Source organism: Cnephaeus nilssonii, assembly GCF_951640355.1.
Source record: "Cnephaeus nilssonii genome assembly, chromosome: 22".
Taxonomy (NCBI): Eukaryota; Metazoa; Chordata; class Mammalia; order Chiroptera; family Vespertilionidae; genus Cnephaeus; species Cnephaeus nilssonii.
The window spans coordinates 13,458,808-13,478,710 of record NC_137093.1 but is presented as its reverse complement, the minus strand read 5'-3'; the positions used below and the strand labels follow the sequence as shown (position 1 = coordinate 13,478,710).

The 19,903-nt window shown below is 47.5% G+C and overlaps 1 protein-coding gene across 8 annotated transcripts in view; it reads left to right on the top strand.

Annotated features, from left to right (window-relative positions):
• Positions 1 to 19,903, top strand: part of MED15 (mediator complex subunit 15) — a 64,230-nt gene that overhangs the window by 25,220 nt on the left and 19,107 nt on the right. For 5 of the 8 annotated variants that reach the window (XM_079762728.1, XM_079762726.1, XM_079762727.1 and 2 more), the window contains exons 2-6: positions 692 to 779; positions 7,317 to 7,368; positions 9,411 to 9,440; positions 11,320 to 11,532; positions 19,664 to 19,893. In XM_079762728.1, coding sequence (XP_079618854.1) covers positions 692 to 779; positions 7,317 to 7,368; positions 9,411 to 9,440; positions 11,320 to 11,532; positions 19,664 to 19,893 — 613 coding nt within the window. Of the gene's footprint in view, positions 1 to 691; positions 780 to 1,460; positions 1,628 to 5,641; positions 7,031 to 7,068; positions 7,184 to 7,316; positions 7,369 to 9,410; positions 9,441 to 11,319; positions 11,533 to 19,663; positions 19,894 to 19,903 lie in introns of those variants that run through there. The other 3 variants (XM_079762725.1, XM_079762724.1, XM_079762729.1) reach the window with 3 other exon arrangements.

Below are 19,903 nucleotides of genomic sequence, written 5' to 3'. Positions count from 1 at the left end.
TGTCCCAGCAGAGCATCGGCATGATGAAAATGTGTGATAGGATCTCATCTTTTATTGTATGTATTGGCAAATGTGCTTTCAAGATGTTTTCCTCGTGTGTGTGGTCTGTCTCTTCCATCCCCAGCCTCAAGCTGTTGGAAGTTGGGGCTTACCTCCTGGCTCTCACCTGGGGAAGCTGCATGTCCCACAGAGGGACTTCTGCCTTGGGAAGGACTGGAAGATGATTTGTTGTGGCCCCTTTGCTTTACAGAGAAGGAGAGTGGAGCTGGGATCCCACTACTGTTAATGCCAGAGTTAGGCGGGGGCCCAGGCCATTCAGAAAGCAGGAAATAGAGGCTGGCTGGCCACTCAGCCTTCTAAGGTGCACTGTATTTTGTGCTGATTGTGAGTTATCCCTAGGGTCTGGCCCCTCTGCTCCCTCGTTCCAGGGGTGCCTAATTTGCTTTGTGGTGACCACCTTTCCTGTTCTTTCCTTCTTGTGCCCCTGCCCTCTTACTCCCTTTCTCAGCTGCCTTTCATTGCTCTGCTGAGCACACCTCCCTTGTTGCCTTTCCTGCACCTCAGTGAGGCAGGTGTGCTGGGGCACAGGCCCCATCCACCCAGGGGCAGTTGCTGTGCAGGGCTTCTGGCCAGGAACCTTGCAGCAGCAGACTCACAGGATGTCAACATCTCTTCTCTTTTTGTCTTTCAGCGAGGATGCCATGAGAAAAGCTGGTGTGGCCCACAGTAAATCCAGCAAGGATATGGAGAGCCATGTATTCCTGAAGGCCAAGACCCGGGTAAGGCCCAGGTGGGCGGAGCCCACGGCAGAGAGGCTCAGGAAGGGGAGGGTGTGATGCAGACCCTGGAAGCTCCTCTGCCTGGGGAGTGGGAAAGGGGTGGCTACTCACCGATTGATCATGGGCACTATCAGCCTTGCCTGCAGCTCTCTGTGGGTCTTCCCGTGTGTCCATGGTATAGGTACAGGGAGGTTACTGGGTGGACTCCCAGTGTGCAGTCCCAGAGTCTGACCCTAGACCTCACTACCAGCATCCTCCATTTGTGGTTAGCACCTATGAATCCTGTAGGGCCTTCACTCAGGCCCCAGCTTCTCAGTGTCAGCCCTAGCCTAAGCCCCACATGGTCCTGACATGTGGGCCCAGAAGAGTTTCTGTCCCCTTTTTTAAGTGATGGAGGTGGTGCTAGTGGAGATAGAGGCCTTGATCGAGGAACCAGGCGTAGGAATATTACCGGTGGAGTAGATGGGGAGGATTTCCAGTGTGTGAGCTCTCATCCTGGCTTCATGTGACTACCTCCTTCCATATGTGCACTCTCCCCGGGGCAGAGCTGTTTCAGTAAAAACGAAGCAGAATAGGCACAAAGAAGCCAAGCTGCTCGTCTAATGCTAGCCAGCTTGTGCAAGGTGGGGCTGACGCCCATGGCTTTGGTTCTGCATCACACCCGCCCTATTCTCCTTGTAGATCCTGACCTCCAGTCCCTCCTCTGACGCGTTGGGTGTGCTCTGAGCACCTTGTGCCTGAGTGCGGTGTTGGAGCTCTAAGACATGCTGCGTGTCACAAATTAAAAGCAGATGCTGTGGCCCTTGACTGGATACGGGTTTGATAACCAACTGTCAAGACACCTAGAGGTCAATTGGGGAAGTTTGAGCATGGTCTGAATGTTTAGATGAGGTGAACATTTTGTGAAATGGAAAGGTAAAGATGACTGGCTAGAAAAGGCAGGTTCCAGAACAAACACCATCTATATAGTTTGGTCTTAAAGGTCAGAGCACATGAGTGTGTGTTTGTGAGCACACATAAGTGCAAGGAAGAGCTCTTGAGGCAGGGCAGGGAGGGTTCTGTGCCCTGGGTATATGTGATAAACATTTTCTTTCTTTTTTACAATAACTTTATTGAGATCTTTATATACTATACAATTTACCATTTAAAGTGTACAATTCAGTGATCTTTAGGATATTCAGAGTTGTTGCACCATCATCAGAATCTAAGTTTTATAACATTTTCTAAAAGAAACTCCATTTTCATTCTGTTACTCTCCATTTGCCCTTGACCTTTAAACCTGGGCAACCACTTACCTGCTTACCATTGCATGGATTTGCCTTTTTTGAACTTTTCATGTAAATGTAATTATATATGTTTTTGTGACTGACTTCTTTCATTAGCATAATATTTTCAAGGTTCATCCATCAGCTATGTTGTAGCATGTACTTTATTCCTTTTAATTGCCAAATAGTATTTCACTGTATGGATATGCCACATTTTATGTACTCATCAGTTGATAAACATTGTTTTCGCCTTTTGGCTATTATGAATAATGCTGCTATGAACATTTGTGTACAAATTTTTTATTTATTTCTTTTGGATATATACCTAGGAGTGGAATTGCTAGATATGTGATAATTATGTTTAACCTTTTGAGAAATTGTCAGACTGTTTTCCAAAGCAGCCGTGTCATTTTTCATTTACATCAACAGTGTATGCGGTTCCGATTTCTTCACCCCTCCTCAACACTTGTGATTGGTTTTGATTTGCATTTCCCTGGTGACTAATGATTTGGGGCATCTATTCATGTGGTATTGACCATTTGTATATTTTCTTTGGAGAAATGTTTATTCCAATCCTTTGCCTATTTTTAAAATATGTATATTTGTATTGATTTCAGAGAGGAAGGGAGAGGGAGAGAGAGAGACAGAGACAGAAACATCAATAATGAGAGAGAATCATTGATATCATTGATTGGCTGCCTCCTGCACGCCCCACACTAGGAATCGAGCCTGCAACCCCGGCATGTGCCTTGACTGGGAACTGAACCATGACTTCCTGGTTCATAGATGGACACTCATCCACTGAGCCACACAGGCCAGTTCCTTTGCCCATTTTAAATTGGGTTCTTGGTCTTTTTATTGTTAGACTGTTAGAGTTCTTTATGTATTTTGGATATAGTCTCTTATTAGATATATAATTTGCAAATATGTGGGGGATGGGATGTTTTAATAGTTTTTAATTTGTATTATAATTGAAAGAGCTTTGTTGAGGGCTTATTGAACTATTTCAGCTTTTGAAATGCAGAAGTTGCTGGTTCATTATTTTTTATCTATCATTTCATACCGAACTCCCCCCAAATTGGTGGCCTCCTAAACAGTGAGTTACTTCTGATTCTGTAGGTCAGGAATTGGGGCAATTGGAATTGCCTGTCTGGAATTCTAGTGCTCTCACGCGTGACCTGTCATGTAGCTGCATCTAGCTGGCAGCTTTGCTGGGCCAGATGGTCCATAAGGCTTCACTCCCGCGTCTGCACGTTGGTTCTCCCTCCATGTAGTGTCTCTGGCAGCATAGCCTGGGCTTCTTACTGCATGGCAGCTGGCTTCCAAGAGGTAGGAAGTGGAAGCTGCCTGTCCTTGGAAGTCCTGGGACGTTGCGTAGATAGAGCAGGCCCTGACTAAGGCCAGTGCGGGTTCAGGGGAGTTGGAATTGCCTCCACCATTTGATGCGAGCAGCAGCGTGTGTGTGTGTGTGTGTGTGTGTGTGTGTGTGTGTGTGTGTGTGTGTACAGGGAGGCCAGTGATTGTCGGCAGCCCTCTTGAACACTACCACAGAGACTCACAGCAGTTGGGGAATAAGCTTCTGTCCCAAGTGGGCATCTGGCAGGCAGCAGCCCCTCACTGTCTTAGCTTTGCCTTTCTGCAGCCCACATACCAGACCTTAACAGTTTCAGTCCCACATCTTCTTGGTTTGAGCGGGTTCTAAATCCCTAACTCTAAGATGAGGCCCTGTTTGGAAGAGAGATTTATTAGAGGTGTTGGAAATTTCCTGTCTTTTTTACGGAGTCAGACATATTGTTGTCTGGTTCCCAGCTTTGTACTACAGCTTAAGTTCCTCATGGAACCACATAGTGTGGCCCTTCCTCACAAGTGGGAATTGGGGGTGGGAGGGAGACTCTCTAGGTCAGAAGGCACCCAGCATGTTTGTTACCTGTCTCTCCCACCTGAGACCCCATTAGAATGACTGTGAAAGAATTTAAAAGGTAGGAGGGACCGCAGTGGAGGGAAAAGGATGGGGAAGAGTGATTTCTCTGTTTTTCTGAAGTGGGAGGTGGAAGAGGCCAAAGAGAAGGGGTGACCTAACCTGGGAACCCTGGGGCAGTCCTGGAGAGGTTGGTGCCTTGTAGTAGAAGGGTGTACCGTGACCTATCCTGGATGGGGGCTGGGAATTCTCACACCTGGGAGGTCGGTCAGGACGTCAGTGCTCTGCAGATAGAGATTTAGGGATTGGAGATATGACAGCCCCAGCCTGGGAGAGATCGGAGGTGGGGTTTCAGATCCGGGGTCTCCTGTGGAAAAGAATGCTTGCAGCCGACCTGCAGCAAACCCCAGTGGTTCCTGAGTAACCTGGCCTTTGCAAGAATTTTGGAGATGTGTTTAACCCATAAGAAAGCAAAGCCCCTTGGTAGCAGTGTGACTTAACTATGTCCTATGCCCATTTCTCCTGTCAAGTGGTCACATCCCTTCCTCTCCCCCTCTCAGGCCTCCTCACACTGGTCTAGTCCCGAGAGTCTCCACTCCACCAGGGGAGCAGCCTCAGCCAGGAGCAGACCATGCCGGAGTGCCTGCTCTGGGCCAGGGAATGGTGCTGGGAATGCTCTGTAGTGGAATCTGCCCACCTGGGTCTGAGCCCTCGGTCCTGGTTCTATGTGAAGGGCTTTGGGAACATGCTCCTGAGCCCCACTTACTGTATCTTATGTCTTAGTAAAAGACTCTGGTTGCTTTTTTTTTTTTTTAAATCCTCACCCAAGGATATGTTTATTGATCTTAGAGAGAGGGGAAGGGGGGGAGGAGAGAGAAAGAGAAACATCGATATGAGAGAGAAACATCATTGTACCTCAACTGGGCATCGAACCTGCAACCTAGGTATTTGCCCTGATCGGGAATGGAGACCGCAACCTTTTTTAAGATATTGCTCACCTTGCCTGGCCAAAGTGACTCAGTGGTGAGCATTGACCTATGAGCCAGGAGGTCACAGTTCCATTCCTGATCAGGGCACATGCCTGGGTTGCAGGCTTGGTCCCCAGTGGGGAGCTTGCAGGAAGCAGCCGATCAATGATTCTCTCTCATCATTGATGTTTCTTTCTCCCTCTCCCTTCCTCTCTAAAATCAATAAAAATAGCCAAAACCGGTTTGGCTCAGTGGATAGAGCATCGGCCTGCGGACTGAAAGGTCCCAGGTTCGATTCCGGTCAAGGGCATGTACCTTGGTTGTGGGCACATCTCCAGTAGGGGGTGTGCAGGAGGCACCTGATCGATGTTTCTCTCTCATCGATGTTTCTAACTCTCTATCCCTCTCCCTTCCTCTCTGTAAAAAATCAATAAAATATATTAAAATATATATATATATATATTTTAAAAAACTTAAAAGATATCACCCCCCTTGCCCTGGCTGGTTTTTCTCAGTGGTTAGAGTGATGGCCCATGGATGGAGGGGTCTCAGGTTCAATTCCCAGTCAAGGGCTCGTACCTGGCTTGCAGGTTCAATCCCCAGGCCCAGTTGGGGCATGTGTGGAGGCAACCAATCGAAATGTGTTTCTCTCACATCAGTGTTTCTCTCTCTCTCTCTCTCTCTCTCTCTCTCCCTCCCTCCCTCCCTCCCTCCCTCCCTCCCTCCCTCCTTCCTCCTTCCCTTCCATTCTCTCTAAAAATCAATGGACAAAATATCCTCGGGTGAGGATTAAAAAACACACACGGATGTTGCCCACCTAAAAGATGGTCCAAGGTCCTAACGAGTCATCACATATTGACCTGGCAAGCTCCCAGTCCTAGTCCTCTCATACTTGGCCACCTTGTTTCCTGAGCTTCCTTCAGCCTCTTCCACACACACACACATCTTCGTTGTTATTCACGCCCCAAACTGGCCCCCTTCAAGGAGCAGCCTCAGTAGGTGGGCCACATGCAGGAGCCCTGACCCCAGTGACCCTTCACTCCCAGCACATTGTCTTTCCCACCGGAAATTGGTGGTGCTGACAACCTCCTAAGTGCCCATTGCTCCAATAGAGACTCACTCTCCTTCAGTACCTGCCTCCGTAGGTGTGCTTATTTAGGACCACAGCTTTGCTCCCCCCCCACCCCCCAGGGCCTTTCCCCCTCGTAGTTTCCTCTGTTGATTTCCTCTGGCTGGAAAAAGTGGGGTGAAGTTTGGAGATAGATGAAGGATAATAAAGATTTACCAAGTGTGCTTATAGTTTTACATTCATCTTGAGACCACTGTCATTTTATTTTATTTTCCCTGGAAGTAGTCTTGTGACAGGTTCACTGTCTGTCCCTGGGCTCACAGGTGTGTGTCCCGGGGCAGTGCCACCACAGGTGCTATGTCTGGTCCTAATTATCATCTCGCCAGTCTGCTGCCAAGTGGACGCTCAGCTCAGTGACTTAGGAGAAGAGGGTCATGTGAGCACACAGGGCGTGGTGAAGGCTTTGCCCTTTTGGGGCTGCCTTGATGGAAGGATGGGCGTTTTGAGAAGGGAAGGGTGTACAGCTTATGGGAAATAAGAGTTTAACTCAGGCATCCCCGTGTTCCCTTCAGGACAAACTCACATTAGTGATTTCCGCGGAACACCCGGTAGTGAGTGTCCTTGGTTGCAAAGAGTACAATTGGTGGAAGGCAGGCCCTGCTGAGCAGGTTCCAGAAGCACGGCAGCTGGGACAAAGAGGGCCCTCGGCCGTGGCCTTCACCTGCCACCCTTGAGTGCCCTGTGTCCTCTCCCTTGCCTGTGCAGTAAATCAGATTAACAGGGATCTCCAAAAGCACAGCCAGGGGCAAACAGCCAGATTTGCATGTAAGTGTGACGTCAGCAGTGAAAAAGCAACAGGCTGGGTATTAAAAGCGAAAGTACTTCGATACAAATAGTGCAGAGACAAAGGCGGCCCGCCCATGACTACTGATACGCCTTGTGACCTTAGGACAGCCCCTCGTCCGTCCGCACTGGACCTGCTCTCCCCGCTGCGAAAAGAGGGCTGCCTGAGCGGGCGCTTGGCCCTCTCGGTTAAGTGTTTACAGCAAGGTGGAAGGAGCAGCAGTTTGGAGTCTCTTGTTTTTCTGTCTCTCGGTGCCTGGTGCTGGCCTCCTGTGGCTGAGCGCTGACAGCCTCTCTCTGAGAGCCGGATTCCAGAGGAGGCCCAGCTGGGCAGAGCGTGGGTGGGCCTCAGCCCAGCAGCCTTTCAGGAAGAGCCCTCAGCTTGGTGGCACAGGAGTGCAAGGGGGAGGGCAGGGGAGCACACGGCTTCACTTCTTCATCTGGGATTAAACTGCTTCCTGTTTTTACTTTTAGGACGAATACCTTTCTCTTGTGGCCAGGCTCATTATCCATTTTCGAGACATTCGTAAGTAAAATTTTACATTTCTGGTTGTGATCGCTGTGAGAGGCTGACCCTGTCATGCGGTGGAGACTTACTTGGCCACAGTGCCTGAGTCAGAATGTCTGTGTAAAAGTGCCTGCTTTCTGGAAAGTTCCTCATTGCTTTGCATTTGATTCCATATTTCTCATCTCCCCAGAGCCTCAGCCTCAAAAATGCTGATTTTGGCATAATGAAGATGTTAGCCTCAAAGTGTTTTAAACTGGACTGCTGTTTTTGCTTGTCCATTTAATCTTTTTTAAAAGGACTGTTGGCCCTGGTCGGGTGGCTCAGTCGGTTGGAATGTTGTCCGGACACTGAAAGGTTGCGGGTTTGATTTCTGGTCAGGGCACATACTTAGGTTCCGGGTTCAATCCCAAGTCTGGGTGTCTATGGGAAGCAGCTGATCAATCTCTCTCTCTCTCTCTCTCTCTCTCTCTCTCTCTCTCTCTCTCATTCTCCCTCCCTCCCTCCCTCCCTCCCCTTCTCTTCCTCTCTCCCTCCCTCTTCTTCTCTCCCTCCTTCTTCCTCTCTCCCTCCATCCCTCTCTTCCTCTCTCCCTCTCTCCCTAAAATCAATAAACATATCCTCGGGTGAGGTTTAAAAAAAGAAACGATTCTTTAAAAAAAGAAAAGGACTGTTGCTTTTATCTCCAGGCAGCTCTTCTTAAATAAGCAGTTTACTCTGGAACAGAAACTTCTTTCCCTAATAGTTGGTTTTATCGACCCATGGAGGCCTGACCTAAATGTGTGTGTTCCTATTAGGCTGGAAGCTTCTGAGCCCAACTTCCTGCCTCGAGCTCCCTGCCATAGTGAGGGACACCCAGGTCCTGCCACATTCCACCTCCTCTGATTCCCAGGGTCCTGCTGTGGTCCTGTCAGCCAGGCCTAGCAGCAGCCAGGGCACTTCAGAAATGAAGGTCATTGCATCCCAGGGTCAGGGTTTTCTGTGTAGACACTGAGTGTTCCTGGATGGCTAGTGGGGGCCGGGGCACTCTGTGGTTTTAGCCAGCAGCGCCTCTTGCCTGCCTGCAGTTGTGTTTCCACGGGAGAGGGGCTCCTGACGTAGCCTGTCCTTGGGGTGTGCACTTGGCAAGTCCAGTCGCTGTTCCCCCGTGGTTGTTAGGCAGCTACAGATCCAGTCTCAGTAATCCTGGGCTAAGGAAGAGCCACAGAGATTTTGCTTCTTTCCACACTAACCAGCTTTTTACCAGGACAGCCAACAAGGTGAACTTCACTTGATTTCATTTTCTTGCTCTGTTGGGAAGGTTCTATGGAGTCTAGAATAAGAGGAGATGGAAGTAGGAGCTTGGAGAACGAGCAGCCTGGATGAACCGTCCTGGTTTGTCCTGGCAAGGGACTCTGCTTGTCGGGGCTGGGCTGGTCTGTTCAGGAGGTGGCCCTGGCACGATGGCACACACAGGCCTGTGGGTTGGGTGTTCACAGCTGTGTCACTGGCGCCTCAGGAGAGGGTAGAACTGGTGTGGCAGTTCCCCACCTGATCCTAGGGCCAGTTAGATCTGGCTTCCAGCCAGGTTTGGCCAGCCTCAGTTTCTCTAGAAAATGGAGATGCTGCCTCACCAGCATAGGTTGAACATGGAGGTGTCATGGAGTTCTCAGCACCATTCTGGACCCATCATGGATCCTATAGCTTTCTTGTTTGTTGCTCAGGGCAGGAGCTGAGACTATGGACCTAGAAAGGAAGGAGAGCTGGAGTAGGCCCAAAGTGAGCCTCTGCCTGGGGTGGTTCTTTAAGGCCCCAGGTTGACCCTGGGGCGGTTCTGCACCCTCTTCTCCCAGACCCCCTTGTGCATCAGTGCTGTCAGGAATGGGACACATACACACGTGTGTGAGTGCGTGCGCACACACAAACATACACTGAAGCTCTGAGGTATGTTTTATCTAGTTTCTAGGCAGGGTGAGCTCAGTTTTAGCAAATGACCTCTGGGCAAATGCATATAAACTGACTTACTGTGAAAATATGTGGTTATATAAAACATTATTTATTTTGTTTTTGTTTTTTAAATATAGATAACAAGAAATCTCAAGCTTCTGTCAGTGGTAAGAATTTTTCATTTTTTAATTCAAATTCTTCCCACCCTTGGATATGGGGCAGCAGGAAATATATTGTGGATGCCCCGTTTGCCTGGGGCTAAGCTGTTACTAGAGGACAAAGTTCAGAGAAACCTCTGGCTGGTCCCGAGAATTGTGGAGCTGTGCCCCATACTCCCCATCCTTCCTCTTCCTGTGCCCATAAGATGCTGCTGCCCCACTGCATTTCACTTGGATACAGTTTTGCCCAGCAAAAAGATTATAAAAACTCTCATAGTTATCGAGACATTATCTAAAATTTTGCTCTGGGAGAGAACTATCTATATATATAAAAGCCTAAGTGACCGTCCGACAGTTAACTATGATGTGCACTGACCACCAGACACTCAACGCAGGAGCGGAAACCACAGGCATAGAAACCTGGAATAGACTGATAAATCTCAGAGGGAAGGGGGGAGGGTGGAAAGAGATTAACCAAAGATTTTATATGCATCCTAGAGGCTCGGTGCATGGATTCATGCACCAGCGGAGTCCCTCAGCCTGGCCTGCACCCTCTCACAATCCAGTACCCCTCGGGGGATGTCAGAGAGCCGGTTTCAGCCCCATCCCTGCAGGCCAGGCCAAGGGACCCCAACAGTGCATGAATCCGTGCACCGGGCCTCTATTTATTGTATATTTAGTATAACAGCATGAAGTAGTTCTTAGAGAGTAGCTGTGAATTATCTTTAAGTTACAAAGTTTCTTTGTAAGTTAAAAAAAATCATTATTTTTTTAATTTCAAGGCTTTATCACATAAGAGAAACCCTGTCTGACAATTCAGCCTTGATTTCACTGCCCGAGCTGAGCTGCCAGTGAAGGAGTTGAGATCCAACATGGCCGACTAGATTCCAACCTGTCAGGAAGGGAGCTAGTCTCCCATGCTGTTTGTCTTACCGTAGGCAGCAGAGCTATAAATGCCAGATGCCCATGCCTGCCTCATGAGCTAGCTGCACCTGTCCATGTAGGCCCTAGCTCCCCTCGGGGTATCTGCATGTAGCTTGATCCTCAGCTTGCGGGGCGGTGGGATCAGAGTACATGGCCAGGAGAACGTCTGGGTTCTTGGTACTGACGCATAGGGTCTGTGGCACCCAGATCTGTGGCAGGGTGCCCAGGCCAGACCACACCTGTCTGCAGCTAGGCATTTGCCATAGCTTACACTCATAACTGTGTGACGAGAGCATCAGGCTCCTTGTCTCTCTTCAGCATTGTTCACTGAGCTGAGTGGAGACCTGGTGGGCTTAGTGAATGTCATAATGCTCCTTTGAGCTTTGTGGACCTTTCCCTCACTTAGCTTGTTCTGGTGTGATGGCCCTGGGTATAGGAGTAGTGTCCTGAGAATGCCCCTCTGGGGGTTCTGGTGTACTAGGAGACGTGTAATCTCCCTGGAGAGCATCTGTCTTTACTGCCCCTCCGCCTGAGGCTTTTCTGTGCGCCCCACCCCCACCCTTGTGCCCTTGTTTACTTAAAGAAGGGCCTTGTGTGCTCACCCAGCAGGAAAGGATTGTACAGCCAGGAGGGTGGGGGCTGCTGCCTTCTCTGAGGGCAAATTTGTCCTTCAATCTTAGGACCCTAGTACAGGCCCGACGAGGAGGGTGGGACAAGCTCCCTGCCCAGGAGGGCTCATGGTCCAGAAGCAATAATAAACACACAAGGCGCCCTGCCCCGGGTTGTGACAGGCAGTTAGGTCAGCATGTGGGAGGCTTCCAGGACTCTGACCAGTTGGGGCTTTGAGGAAGTAGATCCTGGAGGCAGCAAGAAGGGGGTGCTCCATGACGCCTCACAGCCTTCAGAGCCTCACCTGATTTCCGTGGGCACTTCCCTGAGATGCTGTGCCTTTGTGTTCCCACAGACCCTATGAATGCGCTACAGAGCCTGACTGGTGGACCCGCGGCAGGAGCAGCCGGAATTGGCATGCCTTCTCGGGGCCCAGGACAGTCCCTAGGTGGGATGGGAGGCCTTGGTGCCATGGGGCAGCCAATGCCTCTCTCTGGACAGCCGCCCCCCGGCACCTCAGGGATGGCCCCTCATGGCATGGCTGTTGTGTCCACGGCGACTCCACAGAGTGAGTACCACAATTTCCAGAGAACCTGCCATTTTCTTTGGAAGCGGCATGCATTTTATGCCTTTGCTTAAGATGGTTGGAGAAGCTCCAAGGAGCTCTGTCTTTTTATCTTCGTGGTGTGGGGAGAAGGCTCCAAGCCTCTGTGGGCCAGCAGAAGAGTTAAGTGACACTGAGGCCCTCTTCCTACCCCGGGGTGAGGGTGGAGGACTTGGAGGAGGTTGGGGTGATCTGGGGCTCCATCCAAGGGCTTGTATTTTGTAGCTGTAAGAGAAACAGTTATGTCTCAGAGTGTCTCGGTGATGAAGAAGTGCTGTTAGCATCTCACAACCCCCAGGCTGCCCCGCCCTCAGGAGCTGTCCCTTCCAGTGCTGCCCTTGCCCTCTTTGTCCTTCCCTGCAGCACGCGGCCCCTTGGCTTCTGTACTCAGCTGCCCCTTCCAGGAGCCGGACTACAGTGCAGGTCTTCCTTTTCTTCCAGGACCCCTCTTGATGGACCTTTGGTAAACATTTACTTAGTACCTGGAATGTACTTCAGGACTTCAAAGTGCTCCAATGCTTTTTTTCCTTAATAGAACATTTTATTTTTGAAATACTTTGAGTCACAGGAAGTTGCAGAGTAGTGCAGCGTTCCCATGTACCCTTCACCCAGCTTCCCCAATGATAATATCTTAGTACATCATCAAAACTGAGAAATGAGCGTGGGGACGGTGCTCAACTCAGGGAGACCATTCAGACATCAACAGTTCTTATGTGCATTCTTGTGCATGCACTTACATGTGTGTAGTTCTATGAGATTTTATCATATGTGGAATTGAGTAACCATCACCACTGTCACCATTGCAGAACTGTTCCATTACCACCAACAAGCTGTTGTATATCTCTTTTGTTAAATTATTTTTTATTGCCGAAACCGGTTTGGCTCAGTGGATAGAGCGTCGGCCTGCGGACTCAAGGGTCCCAGGTTCGATTCCGGTCAAGGGCATGTACCTTGGTTGCGGGCACATCCCCAGTAGGGGGTGTGCAAGAGGCAGCTGATCGATGTTTCTCTCTCATCGATGTTTCTAACTCTCTATCCCTCTCTCTTCCTCTCTGTAAAAAATCAATAAAATATATTTTTTTTAAAAATTATTTTTTATTGATTTTTAAAGTGAGAGGGATAGAGCAATAGAAACTTCGATGAGAGAGACATCAATCAGCTGCATCCTGCACACCCCCTACTGGGGACCAAGCACACAACCCTGGCATGTGCCCTGACCGGGAATCAAATCGTGACTCCCTGGTTCATAGGTTGTCACTTAACCTATGTCTCTCAGTTGGGCTATCGCATACCCTTTTTTTTTTTTTTTAATATATAAATATATTTTATTGATTTCAGAGAGGAAGGGAGAGGGAGAGAGAGATAGAAACATCAATGATGGGAGAGAATCATTGATGGGCTGCCTCCTGTATGCCCCCTACTGGGTATTGAGCCTGCAACTCGGGCATATGCCCTTGACCAGAATTGAACCCGGTACCCTTCAGTCTGCAGTCTAATGCTCTATCTGCTGAGCCAACCTGGCTAGGGCTGTTGTATACCTTTTAATAATCACACATGCCCTCCAACCCTAAGTCCTGGCAGTCACTGATCTGTTCTCTGTCTCTATAATTGTGTCACTTTGCCAATGTTTTATCAGTGGCATCATATAATGTCTGACTTTTTGAGATTGGCTCTTTTTACTCAGCATAATGCCCTTGAGATCCTCCAAGTTGTATTAATCATTCATTCCTCTTCATTGCTGAGTAGTATTCCATGAGGGTACCAAGGACTGAGTGTACTAAGTTGGCTTATGCATTCACCCTAGCATGACATTTGGGTTGTTTCCAGTTTGGGGCTGTTATATATAAAGCTGCTGTGAACACTTGTGTATGGGTTGTGGTGTTTCAATGTATTTTTCTCATGTATCCCTCATAGTAACCTATGAAGAGGGCAGTGTCATTGCCTCTGCTTTGCCCAGAAGGTAGCGTGACCTGTAGCTGGGGTCAAACCCAGGCTGCCTGACCTGAGCACCCTGTTCTTTGTTGGGTTTACTGTATTAGCATTGCCTTGCTCTTCTCAGATGGCACATGTGTCCTCATTCTCACCACTCCTGCACTGGAATCTTCCATCCCCAGCCATCCTCTTCCTCCTCAGGTCTTCATTCTCTTCTCCTTACTGATATCTTGCCATCAGACTCTTAGCTCTTCACTTGGTTCTTCATCTTGAGCTCCTTTGTCCCCCTTTGTCATATCAGCACACCTGATACACACACGGGATAGCTTATGGAAGAATGTATAAGAGGGTACCGGCCCTGGCTCCTTTTTACATTATACTCTGGTGTACTGGTTGAGTTTCTTTTATCACAAACTTATATTTTATAATAAAAAATAGTTTTAAAATGTATGTGTTGAGCCCAGCCTGGTGTAGCTCAGCAGTTGAGCGTCGACCCAGGAACCAAGAGGTCACCAATTCAATTCCCGGTCAGGGCATATGCCCAGGTTGCGGGCTCGACCCCCAGTTGGGGGCGTGCAGGAGGCAGCCAATCAATGATTCACTTTCATCATTGATGTTTCTATCTCTCTCTCCCTTTCCCTTCCTCTCTGAAATCAATAAAAATATATATATATATATATTTTTTTAAAAAAATGTATGAGTTGAGAATGCTCCTATCTATGATTTGTCTTACAGTTTCACACCTGAATTTGTCAGAAGTTCAGTGGCAAAAGCTTTCATATCTTCCCCAATCTGACCTTGACCCACATCCTGTTTTCAGCTTCGGAGGGACCTGGTCTCCTGTGTGGCACTAGAGGAAGTTTGAAGTGGGCTCTCTGCTTTCATGTCCTGCTGCTGCCTCTGTCAGAGACCTTCCCTCCCTACCTTTGACCTCTTGCCTGTCTGGTCTACCCAAAATACGTGTCATGGCCCAATGGGCATTTGCTCTCCCTTTCTAACATTTTTTCCAAATGCCACTGTGATTAAGGCTACTTCAAGCCATAATCCCAGAGGGCAGGGCCTTAGAGGTTTTGCCAGAGTTCTCAAAGGGCAGTCCAGGGCACACTGTGATAGTCTCCACGTGACCCAGGTTAGTCATAAGAAACACAAACACTGACTGGGTAAGGCTGTGGGCTGGGGTACAGGGTTTTAGTGAGACTTACTTATCCCTCTGAACATTGTTGTTCCTCAGTGAATTTTATATCATGTGCATGTAAGAACTGACTTTAAAAATAAGTCCTATTTCTGGCTGTTTGACAGACTGGGTGCTGAGGACCCCTCCTCCTTCTGGATAACTAGATCCTGGGTAGGCTGCATTTTGGATTGTTGGGCTGGCAGAAGTAGGGGATGCTCTTTCCCTTGCTGTGCCCTGGCTCACTGCAAGATGGGAAAAGCAAGTTTGGGGTCCCTCCATCCAGCAGGATTTGTGCCAGGGCACTTGGCATCCCTAGCACCCCCAGAAGCAAGGGCAGATTGGAGGAGAATGCTTCCAAGATTAGGACTGTTGGAATTGCAGTTAAGGTCAAGCATTGAGCACACAATCAAAGATCAGTAGGTATGAAAGGAAGCAAAGGCACCACGAGGAAGAACAGAAACAATAAACAGATGTGGAAATTTCCAGGGACCACACACATAGCAGTTGTTAGGTATGGGCTTGGCATGCTAAAAAAAAAAATAAAGGATGGAATCACAAATGAGCAAGCACTGTGATACTATCTGGAATGACCAAGCAGATTTGAAAAGGAACCAAATAGAACTTTTAGAAGCTAAGAAATAAAATTCATGAGAGGAAAAAAAAAGTATGGATGAATAAACAGTACATTAGATATAGCTGAAGAAAGAATTTGTGAACTAGAGCTACATTTGAAGAAATTCTGTAGAATGTAGCCCAGAGAAGCAGACATGGAAAATATGAGGCTAAGAAATGTAGAGGATAAAATCAGAAAGTCTAATATCTAATAAAAGGACTAAGTGGAGAAAATGGAAGCACAGTAGTATGTGAGGAGATGATGGTTTAGAAAAGCTCAGCACACCCATACCAGTTAAATAAAGCATCCATGTCTTAACCTGTTGTGAAACAGCAGAATACCAAAGGCCAGAAGAATATCTTTAAAATGGCCAATTTCTGTAAGGAGCAATAAGTCGACTCAGCAGACTCAGTGATGGAGTCAAGAAGATAGGAGGTGGTTAGAATGCTGAGAATAGAGCTGCCAACCACAGTTATGTGCCAGTAAAACGTCCAAGGAATAGGAGGAAACAGACATTTTTAGATAAATAAAGCCCAAGAAACCTTCATTAAAAGGTTTTTAAGGACATACTTTTATTTGTCCTCACCATTTCCTCTTCTCAGACCATCCTTTTCAACATGCCAGGTGTAAGATGGGAGAAGAAATATTTTTCATATAAGGTAGTGAATCTAAACCAGTAATTCTCAATGATTTTGTACCGTAAGGAACATTTGGCAATGTCTAGAGACCATTTTGATGTCATAACTGTGGGCGTGCTATTGCCATCCAGTTGGTAGAAGCCAGAGATGCTGCTAAACATCTTACATGCACAGGACAGCCCCCCCATAACATAGGATTATTTGGTCCAAATTTCAGTAAGGACAAGGTTGAGAATTCTTGGTGTGAACAGATATTACCTCTGTAAAATAATAATATTCAGAGCTAACCTCCATATGGACCTGCTACATTCCAAGCACTATTTTGAGTATTCTATCTATAATAGGCTATTTATTAGTCCAGTGTAGGGAAACTGAGGCATAGAACAGTGACAAAGTTGGGATTTGAGTCAGGGTAGTCTGGGTCAGAGGCTGTACCCCTAGTCATCATTCTATCCTGATTCTTATTATAAGTCTGTTTTGTGGCCACAAGTTGATAAACAGGGACCAAAATAAATGGAAGTCAGAGGGGGGAATATATCAAGGAAATCAGGTCTATTATGTGCACATAAAACCTACTTTAAAAAATTGAGAGGGTTTGCCCTGGCCAGTGTGATTCAGTTGGTTGGGCGGCGTCCTGTGTACCGAAAAGCTGTTGCTTCGATTCCTGGTCAGGGCACATGCCCGGTTGTGGGCTCAGTCCCCCGTAGGGGGCATGCAGGAGGCAGATGATCGCTGCCTCACTCTCACATCAATTTTCTATCTCGTTCTCCCTCTCCCTACCTCTCTCTCTTAAAAAAAAAAAATAGAGAGGGTTCTCAGGTCCTTGTATTTGAAAAAGAGATTAAAATATGCCTAAACTTTATACTTTATTTAAGTATACATCAACAGCCCTGGCTGGGTAGTTCAGTTGGTTGGAGTGTCATCCCGATAACGCCAAGGTTGCAGGTTCAGTTACCAGTCAAGGCATATATAAGAAGCAACCAATAAATGCATAAATAAGTGGAACAACTAATAGACCCTCTCTCCCCCTCCCTCCCTCCCTCCCTCCCTCCCTCCCTCCCTCCCTCCCTCCCTCCCTCCCTCCCTCCCTTTCTCCCTCCCTCCCTCCCTCCCTCCCTCCCTCCCTCCCTCCCTTTCTCCCTCCCTCCCTTTCCCTTCTCCTTTCCCTTCCCTCCCCCTTCCTTTCTCTCTTTAAAGTCAATTTTAAAGTTATTACAGCCTGGATGATATTCAGAGAATTATGCTGAATGAAAAAAACTAACCATACTGTATGGTCCCACTTATGTAACAGTTTTAATGGCAACATTTCAGAAATGGAGGACACCTTAGTTGTTGCCACGGGTGGAAGGATGGGGTTGCTGAAGCAGGTGGCACTACTAGGGATCCCTGTGGTGTTGGAATTGTTCAATATTTTGACTGTAATCTACTCAGGTGAGACAATTGTATAGAACTTAATATTCATACCTACACAGATGAGCACATAGTCTGGCTGTGTTATTCTGTTATAATTTCGCAAAATGGTACCATAGGTAGACACTGGTCAAAGTATACAAAGGATCTTTCTCCGTATTCTTTTTTTTTTTTTTTTAATATATTTTATTGATTTTTTTACAGAGAGGAAGGCAGAGAGATAGAGAGTTAAAACATCGATCAGCTGCCTTCTGCACACTCCCTACTGGGGATGTGCCCGCAAGCAAGGTACATGCCCTTGACCGGAATTGAACCTGGGACCCTTCAGTCTGCAGGCCAATGCTCTATCCACTGAGCCAAATCGGTTAGGGCTTCTTCTTCTTTTTTTTTTATAACAGCTTTATTTAGATATAATTCACATACCATATAGTTCTCCTATTTAAAGTGAAACCTTTGGTGGTTTTTAGTATATTCAGAGAGTTGTGCGACCATCAGTCCAATCAATTTTAGAACCTTTTCATTACTCCAAAAGAAACTGCTCCATAGAAAATCTTATAAGTGATTTTCATATCAGCATTATTATAATAGCCCAAAAGTGGAAACAACCCAAATGTCCATAGCCGATGAATGGATAAACAAATGTGGAAAATCCGTATAGTGCAGTGGTTTCCAATCTTTTTTTGGCCATGCCCCACCTAAGCATCTCTAAAATACTGATGCCTACTCCCCACCTTGTGACATATAATTCTTATTCAAAAAGTGAACTCCTACCCTAGCTGGTTTGGCTCAATGGATAGAGTGTCAGCCTGCGGACTGAAGGGTCCCGGGTTCGATTCCAGCCAAGGGCACATGCCTGGGTTGCAGGCTCGATCCCCAGTAGGGGTCATACAGGAGGCAGCCAGTCAATGATTCTCTCACATCGTTGATGTTTCTATCTCTCTCTCCCTCTCCCTTCCTCTCTGAAATCAATAATATATATATATATATATATATATATATATATATATATATATATAGTGAACTCCTATTCACGTGGAGGAAGCCTAAAAGGCCATTAACTCCGTCTAAACAAGCTCCCAAAGAACATGACATCCATGAGAGAGAAAAATAAAAGAATGAAAGTTGAAGTACTGAGGAAGAAATCCCTAAGAAATTGTTTAAAAACTAGAGGCCCGGTGCATGAATTCGTGCATGGGTGGGGGTCCAGCCAGCCTGCCTCAATCGGGCTGGCCGGGGGAAGGGGCTGTGGGTGGTTGGCAGACCGGCCCCAGGGGGGCCAGTCGGGGGCAGGGCTGGCCAGGGTAGGGACTGCGGGCGGTTGGCCGGCCGGCCGGCCCCACCCCCTGGTTGAACTCCCGGTTGAGGGGACAATTTGCATATTAGCCTTTTATTATATAGGATAATAATAAGCCTGGCCGGTGTGGCACAGTGGTTGAGCATCGACCTATGAACCAGGAGGTCATGGTTTGATTCCTGGTCGGGGCACATGCTCGGGTTGTGGGCTCAATCCCCAGTGTGGAGCGTGGGCACATGCCCGGGTTGTGGGCTTGATCCCCAGTGTGGGTGTGCAGGAGGCAGCTGATCCATGATTCTTTCTCACCATTGATGTTTCTGTCTCTCTTTCTCTTTCCCTCTCTGAAATCAATAAAAACCTTTTAAAATAATAATAATAATAATAAGTGATATGAAAAAAAATAGCAAATAAAGTTTCAAAACATATAATAGAGAACTGAAATGCATAAATGTCACAATATATGTTTATATACTGTATATGAGGCCCCTAGAACCATAAGAAATGCAAAAAAAAAATTCACTGTTAATAACTCATTCTCGAATTGCCCCCCTTAAAAGTCAAATTTCCCCCCTGTGGAGCCTATGCCCCACGTTGGGAACCACTGGTATAGTGGAATCCTATTTGGCAATAAAAAGAAATGAAATACTGATACATGCTACAGCATGGGTGAACCTTGTAAATATTATGCTAAGCGAAAGAAGCCCATCATAAAAGACCACATAGTGTGAGATTCCATTAATTTGAAATGTCCAGAATAGGCAAAGCCATAAAGACAGAAAGTAGATTAGTAGTCACCAGAGGCTGGGCTTCTTGGCTATCCAAAAGACTTAGCCCTTTTCTTTTTTCTTTATTATTATAGAACAGTTCGTAATAGTAAGTTTCATAATCCACACAAATGTTGCTCCCATCACATCTGTTCAATCCCAGCAGCAGGTGGGGCAGCAGATGGTCTTACCACCCTCCCTGTCTGCACAGCACTGGGCAATGGGCTCTGCTTGCCTTGTACAAGGGCCTGATTCCGGGTCTGTCTCCAGCCCAGCTGCAGCTCCAGCAGGTGGCGTTGCAACAGCAGCAGCAGCAGCAGCAGCAGTTCCAGCAGCAGCAGGCGGCATTGCAGCAGCAGCAGCAGCAGCAGTTCCAGGCTCAGCAGAATGCCATGCAGCAGCAGTTCCAGGCAGTGGTGCAGCAGCAGCAGCAGCAGCTCCAGCAGCAGCAGCAGCAACAGCAGCACCTGCTTAAATTGCACCATCAAAACCAGCAACAGGTACCTGGTG